A 22,258-nucleotide genomic window follows, 5' to 3' on the forward strand; every position below is an offset into this window, starting at 1 on the left:
GAGGACTTGAAAGAAAGTAGATCTAACATGAGTGGAAGACTACTTGCATTATCAAGTCCTTGAGTTCCTTTCTGACTCTGGGAGGCTCACCTGGTTCTTGAGGCTAGGCTAGAACCGTTCCTTATACAAATAGACAAAGTAGTCAGTGTTCATTCTGCATCAGAGTCTGAGTGTGTGGCCACCCACAGATTATTCTGGGTTTTCCTCCAGTTTCCATCTATTTCCCAGGTTGTCAAAAGAGATGAGACCTCAGTCAAGAACACTGACTGTAGGCTGCCTTGCTTTAAAGGTTATTACATGGGAGTGGTTTCTCTGTGTATTTCTAGAATTCAAAAAATCTTTCCTCTGACCAAGAAGACATTATCCAGAGAAATACTTGTGGTAAAAGGCCCTAGATATGAGTTGAATAATAACTGATGGGAGAGAATTGCTGTTCTGTTGTGGGGTAACCTGCTGAGTGCCAGGAATTAAATAATCCACCTGTAGTTTCCTATGTACTTCTCCTACTGCTTGGGAATTTATCCTGAATGGAAAAATTTAGCATCATTTGAGGGAATTAGCTACAGTCTTCCAGGCCAAAATTTCAATTCTTCATCTTTGGCATCAATTTAATTGAAGGAAATAGGTAGAGTTGGACCTTGCACAGAAGAGGGAGCAAAGTGGATGAGTTGCTAAACTGGAAGCCAGAAGTTTACCTTCTAAAGTTGGCTTTAGACTATTTAGTTCTATGACCAGGGATTAGTACTTAAAAGTTGAGTATCACATTCTCATCTAGAAAACAAAAGGAAATGTTCAAAGAGATGTTTTGGAGACAGAAGACAGTCGTTGTTTACTTTGTAACGGAAAGTGGGGTGAAGGGGATGGAAGAGTCAAGGATGCCACTGAATATTCAACTTTGGTCACTCTCTGAATGTCCTCTACATCTAAGGACTGAGCACAACCAGCAGAGAGCAGTTAGAACAAATATCTAGTTCCTAGTAACATCATTGAATAAAGAAAGCTTATGAAATACTTAAAAAGCAATGGAATAATACTCACCCATAAAACAGGTGGAAATTTTGCCATTTGCAACCAGATGGATGAACCTGGAGAACATTATGCTAAGTGATATAAGACAGATACAGAAAGACAAATACTGCATGATTCCACTTACATATGGAATTTAAAAAAGTCAAACTCACAGAAGCAGAGAATAGAGGGGTAGTTGCATGGGGCTTGGAGAGACAGCAGTTGTCAAAATGGGGAGATATTGGTCAAAGGGCACAAACTGTCAGTTATATGATGAAGAAGTTCTGGGGAAATAATGTTCAGCACGGTGACCATGGTTAATAATACTATATTACATTCTTCAGATTTGGTAAGAAGGAATATCTTCAGTGTTCTCAACACACATTCACACAAAGCAGTTAACTAAGTGATGTGAGAAGTATTTTAACAGCTTAATTGTGGTAATCATTTCATGATGCATAAGTATGTCAAAACATCAGACTGTACAACTTAAATATATAGTTTTTAAATTCACATACAATATTTATTTGGCATTTCCTGTGTGACAACACTGAAAGAGGGCACTTAGAAGTGATCACTTTACTTTTGGAAGTTTTATTCCATATAGCTTTTCCCTTTGTTGATTTTGCTCAGTAACCTCTCACAATATGAATAGTACCCATGACTATAACTATATGCTGAGTCCTGTGATTTCTTTCAGCAAATCACTGAACCTGGGGCTGGTCTTGGGCATGTTCAATTCTACCAATCAACCAGTGAATGCCTGAGATTGAAGGAGTTGTTGGGATTCCCACTTTAGTTAATTACCAGAAAAGACCCAGGCAAACTGCCACGGGTTCATCAATACACATGCAGAAATGACCCAAAAAACAAGGAAAAATTAATTCTTAGGAAGGTCAAAGTTGTGCCATAGCTATCTGTCAATCACGTGGATATCCAACTACTACCTTTGGTTGCTCATCTAGGTTCCTAAGAGCAAAGCTGTGGAGGCCACCAAATCAGCTATAGATGCCGGCTTCCGCCATAGCGATTGTGCTCATTTGTACGACAATGAAAAGGAGGTTGGATTGGCTATCCGAAGCAAAATTCAAGATGGCACTGTGAAGAGAGAAGACATATTCTGCACTTCAAAGGTGCTGTTTATTTGGTGTGTGTTTGTGCACAGATGTGACCGTGATTGTGTGGAGATGACAATTGTATGTTGGGACCAGTTGTGTGGAGAATTTTCCTTATTGGTACAACTTTGTTCACACATATTCATGTATTAAGACTAGTGTCAGGGGCCAGCCAGGTGGTGCAGTGGTTAAGTGTGCACGTTCTGCTTTGGCAGCCCATGCTTCGCAGGCATGAGCACTTGGTGTATCAAACAAGATATGCCTATTTCTATAGATACAGATAAAGATATAGATGGAATTGACCCCAGCACATGTTAATATGTTTGAAGCACTTTTTATCTAAAAATGTAATGCTATTTATTCTCCAGAGGAATGAATATCTTACAGAATTAGGCTGTTTGTGAACTGCTTTGTAACGTCCATCAAACAGAATTCAGATAATGGACATGGTTATTATTTGATAACACTTTTTATCTTTTGGTTCATTCCCTTCCATTGTTAGTAGAGGTACTAATGATAAACCCAAATGAATAACAGAGTATCTAAGAGTAAGTCAGATCAAAAGACAATGAAAGCAAGAAAAATGTATTTTTCCTCTGTAGTCATCAGTTTTCAACTGTAGAAAAATGTCTATTTATTAGGTGAAACAAGAAAAACAAAACGGACTGAAGTATTAATCCAATGCAACTTCCATTCTTTAACCTCTGCAGCTTTGGGCTACTTCTCTTCGACTGCAATTGGTCCGGCCTGCCTTGGAAAAGTCTCTGAAAAATCTTCAACTGGACTATGTTGACCTCTATATTATTCATTTTCCTGTGGCTGTCAAGGTTGGCCATTTGCATGATCACATCTATTTTACTTCTCGTGTCAGAATGTTTTTCAGCTTGCATGCATGTCTGAATCAATATTTTGCTTAGAAGGATGTAGGGATTATTACACTAGAGAAGAATCCCCAAAATAATAATTCCTGATCAGCTTTTTGTGTACTTTTTTTGAATCCTTAATTACTTTTCCATGCCTCCAAGATAAAAGAGTTCAGCAATCTCAACACCACTGCCTCAAAAACTTGAGGAAATAAAAATAGGAAAGCTCAATGTGCAGTCCTGTTTATGACTCCAGAGTCTCTTAGGGATGTCACAAACAGAGAGATTCACACAGATGTAATGATCAATGAAATTGCCTTATGCTTTTGCATATGAGTTGTTCTCCTCATTCGTCATTTCTAGTGGAAAGTAGATATGATGGTACTCTCTTTGGGTGGGTCTAACACTAGTAGCTGTCATGGGAACTTGGGAGACCTAGCCTACACCACTGGCTATCTTCAGGATGGAATTTTGTAGATTGCCTTTAGCCATTATGGATTGTCTTATGCAGGATTCTTGATTTTAAGCTATAGAAAGATACTAAAGATATCCTTTGCAGAAGAGTTTATTGGACTATGTAATGGAAAATCCAAGCCATTGATAGTTTTAAGGATTTGGAATAGTCTTCGGAAAAGTCTCATTTTCCCTATCCCTTACCTTTTCATTATTATTGGTTTGCTTTATTTTTGTTGCAACATTTTCCATTGGTGGCAAATATAGCCCTGGGGCATGTTCAAGGCTCACAGTCATTAACACTTGAGAGTATCTCTCATCCTCTAACATTCATATTAATCCTTAAGAGAACCTTAAGTGACCCTGTTTGGTTCGTGTGCCTGCCCTTGGACCATTGAATGTTCAGACGGATAAGGAAGTCTGATTATCTAGCCAGGGTCAAGATTCTAATTTTTTTTCTGTAAATAAAATCATGTAATTTACTGTCATTTTCAGTGTAAGGGAGGCTTTTTGCTAGAGTAAGGTATAGGGCAGACAATGGTAGCATAAGTTACTCTGACTCCCCTTTAGGATCTAGGAAAATGACATTTATTAAAACGTAATCAGCATAAGAAATTAGTCGAAACCTGTGACCTAAATGCATTTCTTACAACTCCATATGCAAACCATGTTGCAAATATTAGTATCTAAAATGTTACACCACCTAACTCACAGAGGTTTAGTGTTCTGGCCCTAGATGTACCTGGCAGCATTGCTAAACGTGGAGAAATTATTTTGTGACATCACTAACACGGCTGCTTCTATTCCAGCCAGGGGAGGAACATCTTCCACAAGATGAACAAGGAAGAATGATATTTGACACAGTGGATCTCTGTGCCACGTGGGAGGTGAGTGCTTGGAGGAGAGGCCACAGGGGAAATCAAGAGAGGGGCAGTCTTTTTTCCCTCTCCACTTTTGAGAATGGGCTATGTACCTTTGTATTCAACAACTCATAAACTTTAAAAGAAGGGGTATGCTTTAGTGGTGTGGAGGAAATCGTTACTGAAATGTGTATTGAGAGAAATAGGGCAGAATAATTTGGGACAGGAATGATAGGCATCTCTTTCCTTCTATGTGCAATAATCTTTCACATTTTTCTCAGAAGAAGACAATAATTCTTATCCTTGTTGTCACTATATTCTTTCCCTGTTTAATTTACTACTTTTTTCTCTTCTCATTAATCAAGCCAATTGGCTTCATTGTCATTTCTTGACAGTTGTTCCTTTCAACAGATTTTTCTTGCATTTATTCTTGATCTATAAGTGATTGCACAAATGACTCCTCACCAACACTTCCTCTCCAGGCCATGGAGAAGTGTAAAGATGCAGGATTGACCAAGTCCATCGGAGTGTCCAACTTTAACCGCAGGCAGCTGGAGATGATCCTGAACAAGCCAGGGCTCAAGCACAAGCCTGTGTGCAACCAGGTGAGCACCCTTGGATTACTCTCCCTTCTGTTCTCCATCTCTTTCTTCTTGCACTCTGCCAGATGTCTATTTGCTTCCCCTCCTATTCACCCTACCTTTACGGTGCAGACGATTCCAGAAAGCAGAGCCTCAGTGTTGATGGACATGGATAGAAGTGATAATGTATCTCTTTTTGCAAAGTCTTAGTGAAAAAATTATTGAGACTTTAGTTCTAAGTTTTCTATAGGAATTCAGGGAAAGTAAAAGAATTACTGGAGAGCTAGAATATTTACCCAGACCTTAGAGGGAAGGTGACATTTCGCTGAGCTGTAAGTGATAGTCAGAGTTTGGTGGAGTGAAAGTGATTTGAAGGGAATTGTGTGCAGGAAGGAAGATCGTGAACACATGGAATTGGCAGTAAATAAGGAAAGAGTGAAAATAAGGTGAGGTAGTTAGGGGTTTGTATGGGGTTTGTATGTCTGAGTCTTTTGTCTTGGTATTTCTGCTTTCAGGGGTCTTTGAATAGGAAGCATGGATACAAGAAAACTTAATTGGAGTCTATGAAACTCATACAGGCTAGAGGGATGGTTTCTGGTGATATTAATGGTGGACAAATTCAACATTCTGTAACATTTTCAGGAATATAGAGCAGATCTTATTATTTAATCAGTCTTAGTCTGGTCCTCCTCATTGATTTTTACGCTTAAATGAACTGTTCATACACATGATTCTGTATCTGGTTCTGTACTGTTACATTTTTTGTCTATTTTTATTTTGCTAGCATAAGAACACAACATGGGATCTACCTTCTTATAGAATTTTGAAGGATGCAACACAATACAATACAATATTGTTAACTATGGGGACTTACAGAGCAGATCTGCATAACTTATTCATCTTGCGTAACTGAGACTCCAAGGCCACAGCGAACAACTCCAGGCTTCTCCCTCCTCTCCACTTCTGGCAACCACATTTCTTCTCTCTGATTCTATGAGTATGACTAACTAAGATTCCTCACATACGTGGTATCATGCAGTACTTGTCCTTATATGAATGTCTTATTTCATTTACCATAACGTCCTCAAAGTATAACTTGGAGTCAAGAAGAAAGCATCTTCTGTTGGAAAATGTGACATAAAATTCAATAATTTGACATATAGTGATATAGCACTTCTGATTTTCAATTATAAATGTTAAAACTTTCATGTGATACTAGCATTAGTTTTACTCTCAATTTTTATTATGAATTGAATAAAATGAATGAATAAAATTATGAATATTATTATGAATATTCAGATAGTAAGAGAAGTCGAGTATGATAGAGAACATCCATGTTTTCCCTCCTACATTCAAAATTTTTAACATTTTACCACATTGCCAAATATAACTCTGTAAATATATATATATGTGTAATTTTTCGCAGACCCTCTTCAAAGTAAGTTGTAGATATGACAATTCCCCTTACAAACCTCAGAAAGCATACGATCTAGCATTCAATCCATATTCAAACTTTCCTATGGTTTTCCCAATGGCTTTTGTAGGCCTTTTCTAATCAGGAGCCAATTGTGGACCATATTTTACTTTCATTCATGTTTAATAAGCTTTCTTAAGCAAAAATGGTCACTCAACCTCTTTTGTACCATGACTTCCAGACAGATTTTTGTTGGATATTCTGAATTTTTCCAATTGTTGTCTTGTGATATTAACTAACTTGTTTCTCTAGTCCCAGTTTCTATAAAACTAGAAGTTAGATCTGAATGCCTTATTGCACTAATGTTAAATATTTATGGCAAGAAAATGTCCTTTGCATGCTGTGTCCCTGAAATTGCACTCTGGTAGGCAGCCTGTCATGACAAATTGTCCCAATGTGAAGGGTGTTAGTTTGTTTGTCTTGGTTAAGGTAGTTGTAGTCAGGCATTCTCTTTGTAAATGTATATTTTCCGCTTTGAAATTATCTAGCAATCTGTCCAGTGATAATTATATCAGTGAAAGTCATAATGCACTCAAGTTTTCACATAGTGGTTGAGTAGCCATCAATTATTTTACCTTCAATTAGTTATTTCATTGGGATTTGTAAATAGTTATTTTCCATTTTAAGCATTATTTTATAATTTTTTTTACCTGGAATTTTATCATAAACAGAAAATTCCCTCAGCTTACTCTCTCTCTCTCTCTTTCTCTCATCACTGTGCACTCATGGTTTTTACTTACTGTATGTGTTATAATTGCTTTTAGTCATTATTCCCTTTGTTGCTCAAATCTACCATATGTCACCATTTTAATCCCCATCAAAATGGTTCTTTTGTCCTTTAGATATCTTTTCACAAGTCTGAATAATTTCTTGCTTTCTGGCACTATTTGATGTCGAAGGCTCAAACAGCTCTTTTCCTATCCAAGATCTAGAATTAGCCATGTCTTCTTGCATTATACCATGGTATCGAGTAATCAAGATCTGATCCATGGAGTCACTTGTTCTCAGGAATGTCATCCTTTTTCGAGTTTTTTTTTTTTATGCTTTTAGAGAACAGAGATATAATATTTATTTTTAAAAAATAATTACTTATCTTCATATTTCCAGTTTAAATTTGATAATACACAGATTTTTATTCAGCTTATTTTTTGCTTTTAACCTGTTTTATTTTAATATTGTCATTTCACATAATCTGACACTCTTCTATCTTGGTATTCTGCAGGTGGAATGTCACCCTTATCTCAACCAGAGCAAACTGTTGGATTTCTGCAAGTCAATGGATATTGTCCTGGTTGCCTACAGTGCTTTGGGAAGCCAACGTGAACATTGGTAATGAAGACAACAGGGAGATTCCCTAAAACACTATTTTTGATGAAATAGTTTTAATGATACCCCACTCAGTTTTCCGGAATGAACTCTCAATCAATTTGGTGGAGAAAGAGGAGGGATGGAAAAAAATCCTTGTCCGTTATCACCCCATCACCCTGCCAATTCTTTACTATTGTATGTAACTGCTTAATCAATAGCAATTGCCTGCATTAACATCTGTATATGATCCAAAAATTCAGACAAAAGACATGTTTAAGTCATGATTTATTTATTTACTAACTAATTAAGCCATTTTCAGTAATATACTCTCTAAGCTTCACTTAATTTATGTCTAAAATCAGAATGGTAACATATAACTCCCAGGGGCTGGCCTGGTGACATTCTGGTTAATTTCACACATTCCACTTTTTGGCTCAGGGCCCTCAGGTTCGGATCCCAGGTACAGACCTACATGACACTCATCAAGCCATGCTGTGCTGGATGGCATCCCACATGTAAAAAACAGAGGAAGATGGGCAGAGATGTTAGCCCGGGGACAGTCTTCCTCAAGCAAAAAGAGGAATATTGGCAATGGGTGTCAGCTAAGGACCAATCTTCCTCACACACACACAATATACATATATATGTATACAATATATGCATATATGTATATGTATATATAGCACCCAGGTTTATCATGAGAGAAAAAATTATAATCTGAAACATTTTTGCAAACTTCTATAGAAATATTGCACACTATGAGTAACGATAAAAGAAGTAGTTATCATCATTTTGGGACTACTCAACTTTTATCAATATCTTAGAAAAGGAAAATAAAAACTATCCTATACTTTCCCTTCCTCTTTCTCCTTTCATACCTTTGTTCTTACTTTGAGGACTAGGATCAGAGAAGAAAGACAGCCACTGAGAAGGAGTAAGAAAAAATTCATGATTTGGAAACATCAGTCTGAACTCAAGCCTGCATCTAAATGACATGGAGGGATTTGAAAACACAGAATGTTAGGTGCTACATCTTAATTTCTGAATCAGGTGGTCTTGGAGGAAGTGATGGAATTTGCCTTCCTGACAAGTTCCCAGATGATAGTGATGCTTCTGGTCCCAGGACTACATTTTGAGAAGCACTGGTCCAGAGTGGACTTACTGAGTCTGTTTTGGAAGTCTCCCAACAAACTGAGTACTGAGTCTCAGGTCTTCAACATTACTGCATTTCCCTCCAGGATAGACCAGAGCTCCCCAGTCCTCTTGGAGGATCCAGTTCTTTGTGCCATGGCAAAAAAGTACAAGCGAACTCCAGCACTGATTGCCCTTCGCTACCAGCTACAGCGTGGGGTGGTGGTCCTGGCCAAGAGTTACAATGAGAAGCGGATCAAAGAGAATGTGCAGGTGATGAGTGAGGCTGTGGGCATAGGTCTTCTGCATAATATCCTTCATGTGTGTTCTTCTTTGTAAGGCTCTCAATTCATCTTTGGGCTCAGATGAGTTATCTGTTATTTCCCGTGCATGTATACCTTATGTTTATTGCCACCGGTTTTCTCCTGCTGTTGCCACAGTAAGAGATTGGACAGAAAAGAGAGATTTCATTTCTAGCATGAAGTCTTCAATGTACTCTTTAACCCTATGAAAGTAAATCTCATTTCTTGATTCTAAAATGAGGGAAATGGATTAGGGGATTTTCTTTATCTATTTAGGCTGCTATAAGAAAACACAATAGACTGGAGGTCTTGTGAACAACAGAAATTTATTTCTCACAGTTCCAGTTGCTGGAAGTCTGAGATCAAGGTGCCAATGTGGTTGGATGATAGCTTCCTTCTGGGACTCACATTTCTCATTGTATCTTAACATGGTAGAAGCGGTAATGGATCTCTTTCTGGTCTCTTTTATGGAGGCATTGATCTCATTCAAGAGGGCTCCCCTGTCATGACCTAGTTAACCCTCAAAGGACATACTTTCTAATGCTACCACAATGGGGGTTAGGTTTCCAACATATGATTTTGGAGGCATGCAAACTTCAGAATGTAGCAGTGATCTTCAATCTCCAAATCACTGTGATTTAGTTTGCATTTCCTTGAATAATAATGTACTTTCATCTTCATGTATTTATTCTCTCTGAGTTTCCACATTTGTGGAGTCCCCGATCAAGTCTTTGTCCATTTTTATTAAGATGTTATTCATTTTATTTATGTGTAGGGAGAGCATTAGCTATAGCTGCATAACAAATGATCCCCAATTTAGAATTTTACTACAAAAGCTGTTTATTTGGCTCATGATTCTGTGGTTTGACAATTAGCCTGGGCTCAACTAAGCAGTTTTCTTAGCTGAGGTTTGTCATGTATTTGCAGTTAAATGACAAATAACTCTGCAGCTCAGCTTTACAAAGTTATTTTGGCTGTTGTCAGTGGTGGTTAAACTCTGTTCCTTATAACCTTTCACACGATGGGCTAGACTGGAGACAACTAGCCTGTACTTCATCACATCACAGTGGCAGGATCTCAAGGAAGTGAGAAGATACTTGCAGCGTCTTTTCATATGTAGTCTCAGAATGGACTCACTCCTGCTTCTGGCAAATTTTATTGTCCAGTACAACTTACAGGCCAGGGCAGATTCAAGGATTAGAGAATCTTGCAAAAGTGCTTTTGTCTTCTCATTCAAATTTGGGTCTCTAATACACCGAATTAATTTTTTAATATGATGTGAAAATGGACTCAAATATGTATATGTTTAAATGGAAATCCAAATGTCCATATTTTCCCACAGATTTGTGTTGTCTTCTCTGTCATATATCCAATGTCCCTCAGTCTATTTCCTGCCTCTTTATTTTATACAACTACTTAATTTTCTCTACTGTCACATTATCATGGAAAGTAAGTCTTGTTTTTCAGAATTTTAAAATTTTTTCTTTATTCCTTTTTCTTAGTTCAGAATGTCTTGGCTATTCTTGACTAGTTGTCCTATTTTTATTTTTTTTCTTCAGTTCATAATAGTTTACATCATTGTGAAATTTCAGTTGTACATTATTTCTTGTCTGTCACCAAGAAGGTGCTCCCCTCCACCCTCTGTGTCCACCCCCCCCCCCCACACTCCCATTCCCCTGGTAACCACTGAACTTTTTTCTTTTTCCATGTGCTTGTTTATATTCCACACATGAGTGAAATCATCTGGTGTTTGTCTTTCTCAGTCTGGCTTATTTCACAAAGAATAATTCCCTCCAGGTCTTTCCATGTTGTTTCAAATGAGATGAATTTGTCTTTTTTCTGGCTGAGTAGTATTCCATTATTTTTATACCATATCTTCTTTATCCAATCATCATTCAATGGGCAGTTGATAGTTTCCATGTCTTGGCTATTGTGATTAGTGCTGCGATGACCAAAGGGGTACATAGCTTACTTCAGATTGTTAATTTCAAGTTCTTTGGGTAGATACCTAGCAGTGGGATAGCTGGGTCATATGGTAGCTCTCTTTTTGATTTTTGAGGAATCTCCATACTGTTTCTCATAGTGGCTGCACCAGTTTTCATTCCCACTAGCAGTGTATGAGGGTTCCCTTCTCTCCACACTCTTCTCTCCAACATTTGTTATTTTTAGCTGCAGTGATTGTAGCCATCTTAACAGGCATATGGTGGTATCTTCGTGTACTTTTGATTAGCATTTCCCTGATGATTACTGGCATTGAACATCTTTTCATGTGTTTGTTGGCCATCTCTATATCTTCTTAGGAAAAACGTTTGTTCATATCCTCTGCCCATTTTTTGATTGGGCTGTTTGCTTTTTTGTTGTTCAGTTATGTGAGTTCCTTTTATGTTATGGAGATTAACCCCTTATTGAATATATGATTTGGAAAAATTTTCTCCCAATTGGTCAGTTGTCTTTTGGTTTTGATCCTAGTTTCTTTTGCCTTGCAGAAGCTCTTTATCCTGATGAACTCCCACTTGTTTGTGTTTTCTATTGTTTCCTTAGTCTGTGAAGACACGGTATTCGAAAATGTCCTTTTAAGTTCAATGTCAAAGATTCTACTACCTATATTATCTTCCAGGACTTTTATGGTTTCAGTACGTATCTTCAAGTCTTTGACTCATTTTGAGTTTATTTTTGAATATTGCATGAGATAATGGTCCACTTTCATTCTTTTTCATTTGGCTGTCCAGTTTCCCCAAGACCAGTTATTGAAGAGACTGTCTTTTCTCCATTGTATGTTCTTGGCACATTTGCCAAAGATTAGTTGTCTCTAGATGTGTGTTTTTGTGTCTGGGATTTCAGTTCCGTTCCATTAATCTGTGTGCCTGTTTTTGTACAAATACAATGCTGTTTTGATCACTATGGCTTTCTCATACATTTACAAGTCAGGGATTGTGATGCCTAAGGCTTTGTTCTTTTTTCTCAGGATTTCTTTGTCAATTTGGGATCCTTGGGTGCACCATATGAATTTTAGGATTCTTTGCTCTATTTCTGTGAAGAATGTCATTGGGATTCTGATTGGGATTGCATTGAATCTGTAGATTGCATTAGGTAGTGTGGACATTGTAACTATGTTTGTTCTTCCAATCCATGTGCATGAAATCTCTTTCCATCTCTTTACGTCATTATCTATTTCTTTCAATAACGTCTTATATTTTTAATGTATAAACCCTTTTCCTCCTTAGTTAAATTTATTCCTAGGAGCTTTATTCATTTTATGCCATACTAAATTGAATTGAATTCCTTAGTTCTCTTTCTGCAAGTTCGCTATTGGACTGCAGAAATGCAACTGATCTTTCCATGTTGATTTTGTATCCCACAACTTTACTGTAATTGTTAATTATTTCTAATACTTTTCTGGTGGATTCTTTAGGGTTTTCTACGTATGACATCATGTCGTCTGCAAACAACGAGAGCTTCACTTCTTCAATTACTATCTGGATTCCTTTTATTCCTTTCTCTTGCCTAGTTGCTCTGGCCAAAACCTCGAATACTATGGTGAATAAGAGTGGTGAGAGTGGGCATCCTTGTCTTCTTCCTGTTCTCAGGGGGGTGGCATTCAGCTTTTTCCCATTGAGTATGATGTTGGCTTTGGGTTTGTCATACATGGCCTTTATTATGTTGAGGTAATTTCCTTCTATCTCCATTTTGTTAAGAGTTTTTTTTTTTATCATAAATGGCTGTTGGATCTTGTTAAATGCTTTCTCTGCATCTATTGAGATGATCATGTGGTTTTTCTTCCTCATTTTGTTAATACAGTGCATGACATTGATTGATTTGTGGTTGTTGAACCATCCCTGTGTCCCTGGAATAAATCCCACTTGATCGTGATATACGATGTCTTTGATGTATTGCTGTATTCAGGTTGCCATTATTTTGTTTAGAATTTTTGCATATATGTTCGTCAGCGATATTGGCCTGTAGTTTTCCCTTTTTGTGTTGCCCTTGTTACGGGTTGGTATCCGAGTGATGTTTGCCTGGTAGAATGTGTTAGGAAGCGTTCCATCTTCCCTAATTTTTTGAAATAGCTTGAGGAGGATAGGTATTAAATCCTCTCTGAAAGTTTGTTAGAATTCCACAGGGAAGCCATCTGGTCCTGGGCTTTTATTCTCTTGGATTCTTTTGATTACTGTATCAATCTCTTTACTTGTGATTGGTCTATTCAGGTTCTCTATTCCTTCTTGATTCAGCTTTGGGAGGTTGTAAGAGTCTAAGAATTTATCCATTTCCTCTAGATGGTCCATTTTGTTGATGTGTTCTTTTTTGTAGTTTTCTCTTATAATCCATTGTATTTCTGTGCTGTTATTTCTCCTCCTTCATTTCTAATTTTATTTATCTCAACTTTCTCTCTTTTTTTATAACACTGGCTAGGGGTCTGTCAATTTTATTTATGTTCTCAAAGAGCTGGATCTTTGTTTTATTTACCCTTTCTACTGCCTTTTTTGTTTTAATAGCATTAATTGCTGCTCTGATTTTTATTATTTCACTGCTTCTGCTGACTTTGGGCTTTCTTTGTTCTTCTTTTGCTAATTCAATTAGATGTAGCTTGAGATTGCTTATTTGAGGGTTTTTTGTTTGTAAACTTGAGCCGGTATTGTGATGAATTTCCCTCTTAATATGGCTTTTGCTGCATCCCATATGATTGGTAATTACATTTTCATTTTCATTTGTCTCCAGATATCTTTTGATTTCTTCTGTAATTTCTTCAATCATTCATTGGTTGTTCCATAGCATGTTGTTTAGTTTCCACATCTTTATCCTTTACTCAGTTTTTTTCTTGTAATTAATTTCTAGCTTCATAGCATTTTGATCAGAAAAGATGCTTGTTATTATTTCAGTCTTCTTAGATTTATTGAGGGTTGCCTTGTTTCCCAACATATGGTCTATCCTTGAGAATGTTCCATGCACATTTGGGAAGGATGTGTATACTGCTGTTTTTGAATGGAGTATTCTATATATGTCTATTAAGTCCATCTGGTCTAGCTTTTCCTTTAGCTCCACTTTTTCCTTACTGAATTTCTGTCTGGATGATTTATCCATTGATGTGAGTAGAGTGCTGAGGTCCCCTACTATTATTGTGTTATTGTTAATGTCTTCTCTAAGGTTTGTTAATAATTGCTTCATGTACTTTGGTGCTCCTGTGTTGGGTGCATGGATATTTTTGTTATTTCTTCTTGATGGAATGTCCCTTTGATCATTATATACTGCCCCTCTTTGTCTGGCTTTACTTTTCTTATCTTGAATTCTACTTTGTCTGATATACATATTACCACACCTGCTTTCTTTTGTTTGCCATTAGCTTGGAGTATCATCTTTCTTCCCTTCATTCTGAGGCTGTGTTTGACATTGGAGCTGAGATGTGTTTCCTGGAGGCAGCATAGTGTTGGGTCTTGTGCTTTAATCCATCTTGTCACTATGTGTTTTTTTATTGGAGAACTCAATCCATTTACATTTAGGGTTATTTTGGATATGTGAGATCTTAATGCTGCCATTTTATCCCTGGTTTTCTGGTTCTCCTGCATTTCCTTATTTTCTCATCCTGTGTATTTTGGTCTACCAATTGAGTTATGCAGTTTTTTATGTTTTGTTTCTGTGTTTTCTGCTTCTTTATTATTTGTGTCTCTGTTCTGCTTTTTGTTTAGTGGTTATCCTGAGGTTTGCATTCAAGTTCTCATGGATAAGATAGCCCTTTTCTGATGGCTTCTAATTTCCTTAAACTAAACCGATTCAGTCCCTTTCCTCTTCCCCTCCTAAATTGTTTTTCCCACATCGTACTTCATCTTGTGTTATGATTTTGTGGTTAAAATGACAAGATTTTCTTTGTTTTCTTCCCTTTGTTTTTAAAGCTATACTTGAGTATTTTCTATCAGGCTCTGATTCTGTCTACCTATTTAACTCCTTATTCTGTGCTTTGTAACCCCTTCCTCCGCCCCCCCCCCCCCCCTTTTCTTTTCAGATATGAGGACTTTCTTGAGGATTTCTTGTAGGGGGTGTCTTGTGGCTATGAGCTCTCTTAGCTTATGTTTGTCTGGGAAAGGTTTTATTTCTCCATCATATCTGAAGGATATTTTCCCTGGATAGCATATCCTTGGATGAAAGTTTTTGTCCTTCAATGACTTGAATATGTCATTCCAGTCTCTCCTAGCGTGTAAGGTTTTTGCAGAGACATCTGCTGAAAGTCTGTTGGGGGTTCCTTTTGTAGATTATTTTCTTCTGCCTTGCTACCCTTAGTATTCTTCCTTGTCATTCAGTTTTGCCACTTTCACTACTATATGCCTTGCAGTAGGTCTTTTTACATTGACGTAGTTAGGAGATCTGGCAGCTTCTTCTACATGAATTTCCTTCCCTAGGTTTGGGAAATTCTCTGCTGTTATTTCTTTCAACAACTTTCTACTTCATTCTGCTTCTCTTCTCCTTCTGGAATACCTGTAATTCTTATGTTTCTTTTCCTAATTGAGTTGGATAGTTCTTGGAGACTTTCTTCATTTCTTTTTACTCTTGCTTTTCTCTCTCCTCTTCTATCTGGAGCATTTCAAGATGTTTATCTTCGATTTTGCTGATATGCTCCTCTGTGGTGTCTGTTTGAGCATTCAGAGAATCCATATTTTCTTTTATTTATTTCATTGTATCTTTCATGTCTTACATTTCTGACTGGTTCTTCTTTATAGTTTCTATTTCTTTTGTGAAGGATCTCCTGAACTTGTTGAATTGTTTCTCTACATTCTCTTTTACTTCATTGAGTTTTTTAATGATAGCTGTTTTGAATCCTTTTGTCATTTAGATTACATATTTCTGTGTTCTCAAGCCTTATTTCTGGGTACTTGTTATTTTCTCTCTGGTCTGGAGTTATAATATAGTGTTTCCTATTGCTAGAGGAGGTGGCTCAGTTCTTATGCATCCTGGTGTTATTCAGTTACAGTTTCCACCTATTGTCAATTGGTTGGTGTCAAAAGCCACATATTCTGAGTCTTCTGCCTTCAGGTAAAATCCCAGGGACTAGAGCTGGCATTGAGCAGTTGGGGGGAGGTGTGCTTTCTCCTGTGTGCTCTCGGGGTTTTCTCCCTCTCCTCTCTTGGGGTGTTGGCTTGGTAAGGTCCCTCCTAGTGAAAACTTTCTTTCACCCCTGTATAGGGCTTCTCTCTAGGTTGCAAGAGTCCTTTGGAGTCCTTGAATTTCCTGTGAATAAACATCTCCTTCCCACTTCCTTCCATCTAGGAGGCCTCACATGGTCCCAATTGCAGTCTTTAAGGGAGGGAACAAAGATTTCTCTTACCTCATCCTCCTCCTCCAAGGGGGATTCAGCCTCTCTGCCCTCCATCACATAGCTGCATAGTCACTGTGACGTTTTTTATGTTGTATGTGGATGTCATCTGTTGGAGCATGGATTTATTTTCATTGTATATTGGAAGTGAAAGATTTCTGAGAGACCTCACTGTGCCATGATGCTGACATCACTTGACTAGTTGTTATTTAATGTTAAAATAATGTCACTTATCAATTTTCACAAAAATAAAAGCATAAATCTTCCATTCATATTGCATTCAAACTATAGATAACTTTGAAGAAAAATGTCTTCTCTACAATATTAATATCTCTAAACCATGATCATAACATTAATTTTAATCACTTTGGTATTCATTATATATGTTTAATAAATTTCATAACTTTTTCGACAATGGCATTTACATAATTCTTTTGTTAGCTTTATTCATAGATAAGTGATAAATTAGATACCCTTTTGATAAATTTTTCCTAATCTTTTATTTTGAGGATTTTCAAATGTGCAGGAAAGTTGAAAGAGCAATTGCAATAAATGCATGACTTAAATACATCAGTTGTTATATCGTTGACATTTTTCCTACTATCTATCTATCTATCAATCAAATTGTCCATCTCTGAATCTATCCTTCCAACTACTGTATGTATTGCTATGTTAGAACATTATTATGGATTGATGGATTTACTTGTTTCAACATATTAGCCATTATCAACACTCTTTTTGGTGCTTAAAGTGTCCTCCATTTAGATAGTGACATCCCCTTCAAGCCAGTTACTGTGTCCTTTGAATATGACATCATTAGTTTTTCAAAAATTATTGCTTTAAATGACCTTGGAAAAAGTTTCTCCACATTCTAACTCTTTATTGGTGGGCTTTAGAAATCCACATGTATTATTAAAAATTACCAAATTATATGTTTTATTTTCAAAATTTATTTCTAGATTTTTCTGGATTTGCTGAGCTCATTACCCTATCTCTTTGAATAATGTCAACTTTGATACTTCAGCTTTTAAAAAAATCTCCTTTTGTCTGTTGTCTTGTGCAGTTTTAATATACTCTACCTAGGGATGGATTTCTATTTAATTTTTGCCTTATATTTATTACCACTTGAGTATTTTGCTGATGTGTTTAAAAACTTGTTTGGAAACTTGTGAGACATTTTGAGTGTTGCCTCTGTACCATTCAATCCGATTTGCCTGAATTTTCTGGATTGGTATTTACGCAATCTAAAATTTGTGAAAATCTTTCTATTTCTGTGATAGGCTTTTGGGTTCCAGTTGACTTCAGAGGACATGAAAGTCCTAGATGGCCTAAACCGAAATCTGCGATATGTTACTTTAGAAATGTAAGTGACTTTGGTCAACATGTTGGGCTCAATTCATTTTCTGATAATGAGTGTATGATGTTAAAATTTACCTCAATACCAGGAGGACAGAGGCCAGTTTGAGACAGAGATGGGACAGGTACTTTCTAGAATGTCATCCCAGATTCACTCCAGAGCTTTGTTCACTGTCACAACAGCAGGGTGAATGGATCAGGGTAAGCTTGAACTTTCACACATATGTCCTGCCCTCATCACTCCAAGGAACTTTCCAAGAAGCTAGATATTGCTGAATCTACATCTTCCATGTATGCCTACCATTTCTACAACAATCCAGTGGACATACACTGTGGATATCACCAGTGTAGCCTAATTCAATGTTTACAAAACTGTGTTTTTCATCTTCTTCTCCCAACTTCTCAATTCTTTATCAGATTAAAAGATTCTCCATAAAGTTTGTGGTCCATGCCAGAAATGCCCATCAGTCCCATATGGTATCTTCATGAGATCCTGCTAAGTTTATGTCCTTCACAAGTTTCCAAATTTCTTCCTTCTTTTTCAATGCATGTTTGTTCAGAACCCAAATAATGCATTTCCCTCTAGAAAGGCTAGCCTTGTGGGATCAATTAGAATTCTTGGTTTAGATTTTCTGAAAAACTAAGATCTCAGTGAAGAAGACAAAGCTTTTAAGAAGAGAGATTTAAACCATTGGAAGTATGTGGAGGCAAAAGTACCACTGTTGGAGAGAATTTTTAGCCAATAAAACGTCTTTATGATTACTTCATGCTCTAAGCTTCTGGAATTTTGAGAAAAGGACTTCAGTATTAATGAGCGAAAGAGAGTGCACATTTTTTCTGCCTGTGAGAATTTTAATTCATAATTGTAATAAATGTGATAATGTATGGAAAAGGCATAATGGCAAGTTGTGCATATTGAAAACTTGGTAAATATATTTTTATCCTTGCTAATATATTTATCAGTATAGATTCAATTGAAGAATAAGATAGGGAAATTATGCAAAAATAAAGAGAGAAAGGTAATCAATAAGTCATACTTCCAATAAATTAGATATTTTAATAAGAAGCCATTATATTCTATCACTTTCTCTTTTGGCCTGTTAGCGAATAGACAGCTTTCTACTGTACAGTAAGCTCCTTGGAGATGGGACCCAATTTTTATGTGCAATTCTTTAGATTTATGATTATAACTTAGTATGTTTTCTGTGGTGGGGAGTTAGTAAATAATTAATAAACTTTAAAAATTGAAGTGAAATTCTACTCAGTAACCTGTGTTAGCTTAAATTATTTCTCATTTCTGAGCATGTGGCTGGACATGTCTTCTTCAAAACACGGCACAGCCACTCTTTTCTCCCACTGAGGATTTCCAAAAGAAAGGAGAGGTGACCTGGTTGTTTTCTTGACAGATGTAGCTGTGAAAAGGAGGTCTTTGAAGTTTTGACACTACTTCTTCTGTGTATTAATATCTGGGCAGGGAATACCATTTAAATAATTTAATTATTTATATCATTATTTAATATTATGAAGTCATGTTTGTGAAAGAAAGAAAGGCAGACTTCATGCCCAGTTAGGAAATAAAATGTTTAACTTTACCCTAATGACAGCTTCATAGAAATCACTTCTGTACCACCCTAGAAACAGAGTCATTGAATCCATTCATGTATTATATTTTTTCATTTTAGGTTTGCTGGCCACCCTGAGTATCCATTTTCTGATGATTATTAACTTGGAGGCCTTTGTCCTGATCTCCACTAGAAGCCCTGTGTGTGGATAGTGAGGCAAGAAATGTCTCAGATGTTGGGAATTGCATACATCAGCATGAATTTCATCCATGTTGTTTAGAAACACATACTCAGCAAGATTTAAGTCCATAGGTCAGGAAAGAAAGGCACTCAATATTTGTCACATCCTGTAACAATTAAAAATTTTCCCCACAAATCTCTTTCCTATTCCAGTCTTGATATTTTCTTTCCTCCTGACTCATTAGAGCAAAAAATTGATTTACCTAGAATTTCTGTGTGTGTGTGGAGGTGGAATGGGATACAATAACAGTAATTTTATAGATACTTCTGGAGAGGACTGGATAGAGTTTTCATTCCCTAGGGAAGTAGTAGTTAGCAGTCATTTATGAGTCAGTGATCCTTTAGGAATTCAAAGACCAAGAGGACACATTCCATACAGTCTGGATGGTGAGAAACATATTGAAAGGATGATCAGCAATGCATAGGCTCCCTTTCAGCAGCTCAGGGGATCATTAGACCAGGAAATCCCAGAACGAGGTAACCCCGTGTCAGGGTTGGCCCAGGAGGTGGGAGGGGAGCCAGACTGGAAGGATGACTAGGAGTCAGATATATTGTAGTTTTATGAGTGGGGAGTTGAGCACATATATGTTTGGGAAACTTTGGGACATGCTGCTTTGCTACTTCTCTGCTGTAGACAAAAAGAAACTTTTCACAATATTTTACCTCAGAACCAGAGCTGAGAGTCAGAGCTAGACGGTTGCATGTGCCCTGGAAACAGTAATGAGCTTGTAGGCTTGTATTTTGGCACTAATTTGGCAAGAAACGACTGATCAAATCACCTTGAACATTAGCTCCATGTTTATCATAATTTCTTAGGTTCAAAAACATATTAATTTGATATACTGGATCCTTTTAAGTGTCTCATACACAAAGCAAGGCACACTTACAGATAGAAAACACAAAACATTCCTAGGCCTTTAAATATTTTTGGTATAGCCATTGTGAATGTGACAAAAACACTTAGTAATTCCAACTCTTCTAAATTTTCAAATACCATTTCAAAATACTGCAATGAAAAATCACACAATGTTTACAACATTCATTAACTTTTAGGAAAAACTTTTTTTAAACATATACATCTATCTTCCATAAGTTTTGTGGGTACATAGTCAATCACGTAATTGTAAGGAACTATATTTTGAACTGAAATTACATTGTTAAAATTTGAGACAATCGTGGACCAAACAATGATAAAGAATTTTGAGACTAAAAGTTGTTCAAAACCTGGGTACACTTTCTAATACCTATACCTGCAATTGTTTCTTCCTCTCATGGCCACATTCTTGTGTCATAACCACTAGGCTTTCTGAAGCCATGCTCTTCAGCTGGGACAAAATCAAAAACCCACAGTATTTCCTAAAATAATTTATCATTTAAATTAGAAAAGGTCATATATGTTCCCAGATTTTTGTTCACATTTGCATAACCTTATTTCATTAAGACCCACTTAATAATTATTGGGGTTGAATCTTATTGGCAGGCTGTAATTGTACCCTTTTCTATTTATAATGCCTCCTTAGATATCTTTTTAGTCATTTCGTTAAAATTCATCCTAAAGTGTTCCTCCCCTGGGAAAATCAGTGTACATGATAAAAGTGGCCAAGCAATCTCCCTAAGCCTATTTCAGGCAGGAAAAAGAAAATGAGAAGATGCCAAGCCTCAAGAAACTATACGGTCTAATGAATTCAGAACTGTTCAAAAAAGAGGGCCAAACTTTAAAAACATTGAAAAAGCTAGAGTTTTGATTTCTGGTTGCATAGATAAAGGACTTGAAAGTCAGCACTTCCTTCCTCATATCAAGAAAAAAGATAAACAACCTAAGAATGAACTCTCCTTAGGTCCACCAGAAAATTGAAGTCACAGGGCAAACTGCAGATCTAAAATTGGAGAGACAGGTGGTTACAGAATAGCACAACTCCATGAGAGCAAGACAACAACAAAGTTACTTGGCTGACGTTACTCAATTTCAGGGCTTACTAGAAGGCTGCAGCAATCAAGACAGTTTGGTGCAGGGGACACACAGACATGCCGATCAATGGAGCAGAAGAGGGAGCACAGAATAGAGCCAGACAAATGGAGTCGAAACATCTTCGAGAAGAGAACAAAGGCAATGCAATGGAGAAAGAACAATCTCTTTAACCACTAGATATCCACATGCAAAAAGTGAATCTAGATTCAGACTTTATACATTTCAGAAAACTCAAAATGATTTATCGACCTGAGTGCAAAATGGAAAAGTATAAGACTTTACAAGACAACACAGGTGGAAATCTAGATGATCTTGGGCATGGTGATGACTTTTTATTTAATTTTTTTCAAATTGAATTGCCAAGTTACTTTATTAATAAAATATTGTCATAATCACCTTTATAAGTTTGAAATACCAAGCAGTATGGGAACCCTCAACAGTTTCAACAGTATTGTGTGCCATCTATTTTACATTGCTGACATTATTGATTTTTTGATACATCATTTGCCTCTTTCATCTTGGGAACTAACATAGTTTAGTCAATTGCCTCATCATTGCTCCTTTTAGTAGATATTATTTCAATACACCACACTTCAGGGAAATTATCAGATATTGGTGGGCTTGAATCTTTTGCTTTAGTTTCCTCCAAAATAGCTTTGTATATTAGGTCATAAAGATTTCCTGAAACTAAATCGACACATTCAAGGGAAACAGTATTAAAGGCATGATCTATGAA

At 36.8% G+C, this 22,258-nt stretch overlaps 1 protein-coding gene across 2 annotated transcripts in view; it reads left to right on the forward strand.

The window, feature by feature from the left end:
* Window positions 1-19,700, forward strand: part of AKR1C1 (aldo-keto reductase family 1, member C1) — a 39,197-nt gene extending 19,497 nt beyond the window's left edge. The window contains exons 3-10 of one of the 2 annotated variants that reach the window (XM_023631879.2): window positions 1,974-2,141; window positions 2,834-2,950; window positions 4,249-4,326; window positions 4,782-4,904; window positions 7,577-7,683; window positions 8,901-9,066; window positions 17,676-17,758; window positions 19,434-19,689. In XM_023631879.2, the coding sequence (XP_023487647.2) occupies window positions 1,974-2,141; window positions 2,834-2,950; window positions 4,249-4,326; window positions 4,782-4,904; window positions 7,577-7,683; window positions 8,901-9,066; window positions 17,676-17,758; window positions 19,434-19,476 (885 nt within the window). In that variant the 3' untranslated portion in view covers window positions 19,477-19,689. 2 annotated transcript variants of the gene reach the window in all.
* The last annotated feature ends 2,558 nt before the right edge of the window (window positions 19,701-22,258 follow it).

Source organism: Equus caballus, chromosome 29 (assembly GCF_041296265.1).
Source record: "Equus caballus isolate H_3958 breed thoroughbred chromosome 29, TB-T2T, whole genome shotgun sequence".
Lineage (NCBI taxonomy): Eukaryota > Metazoa > Chordata > Mammalia > Perissodactyla > Equidae > Equus > Equus caballus.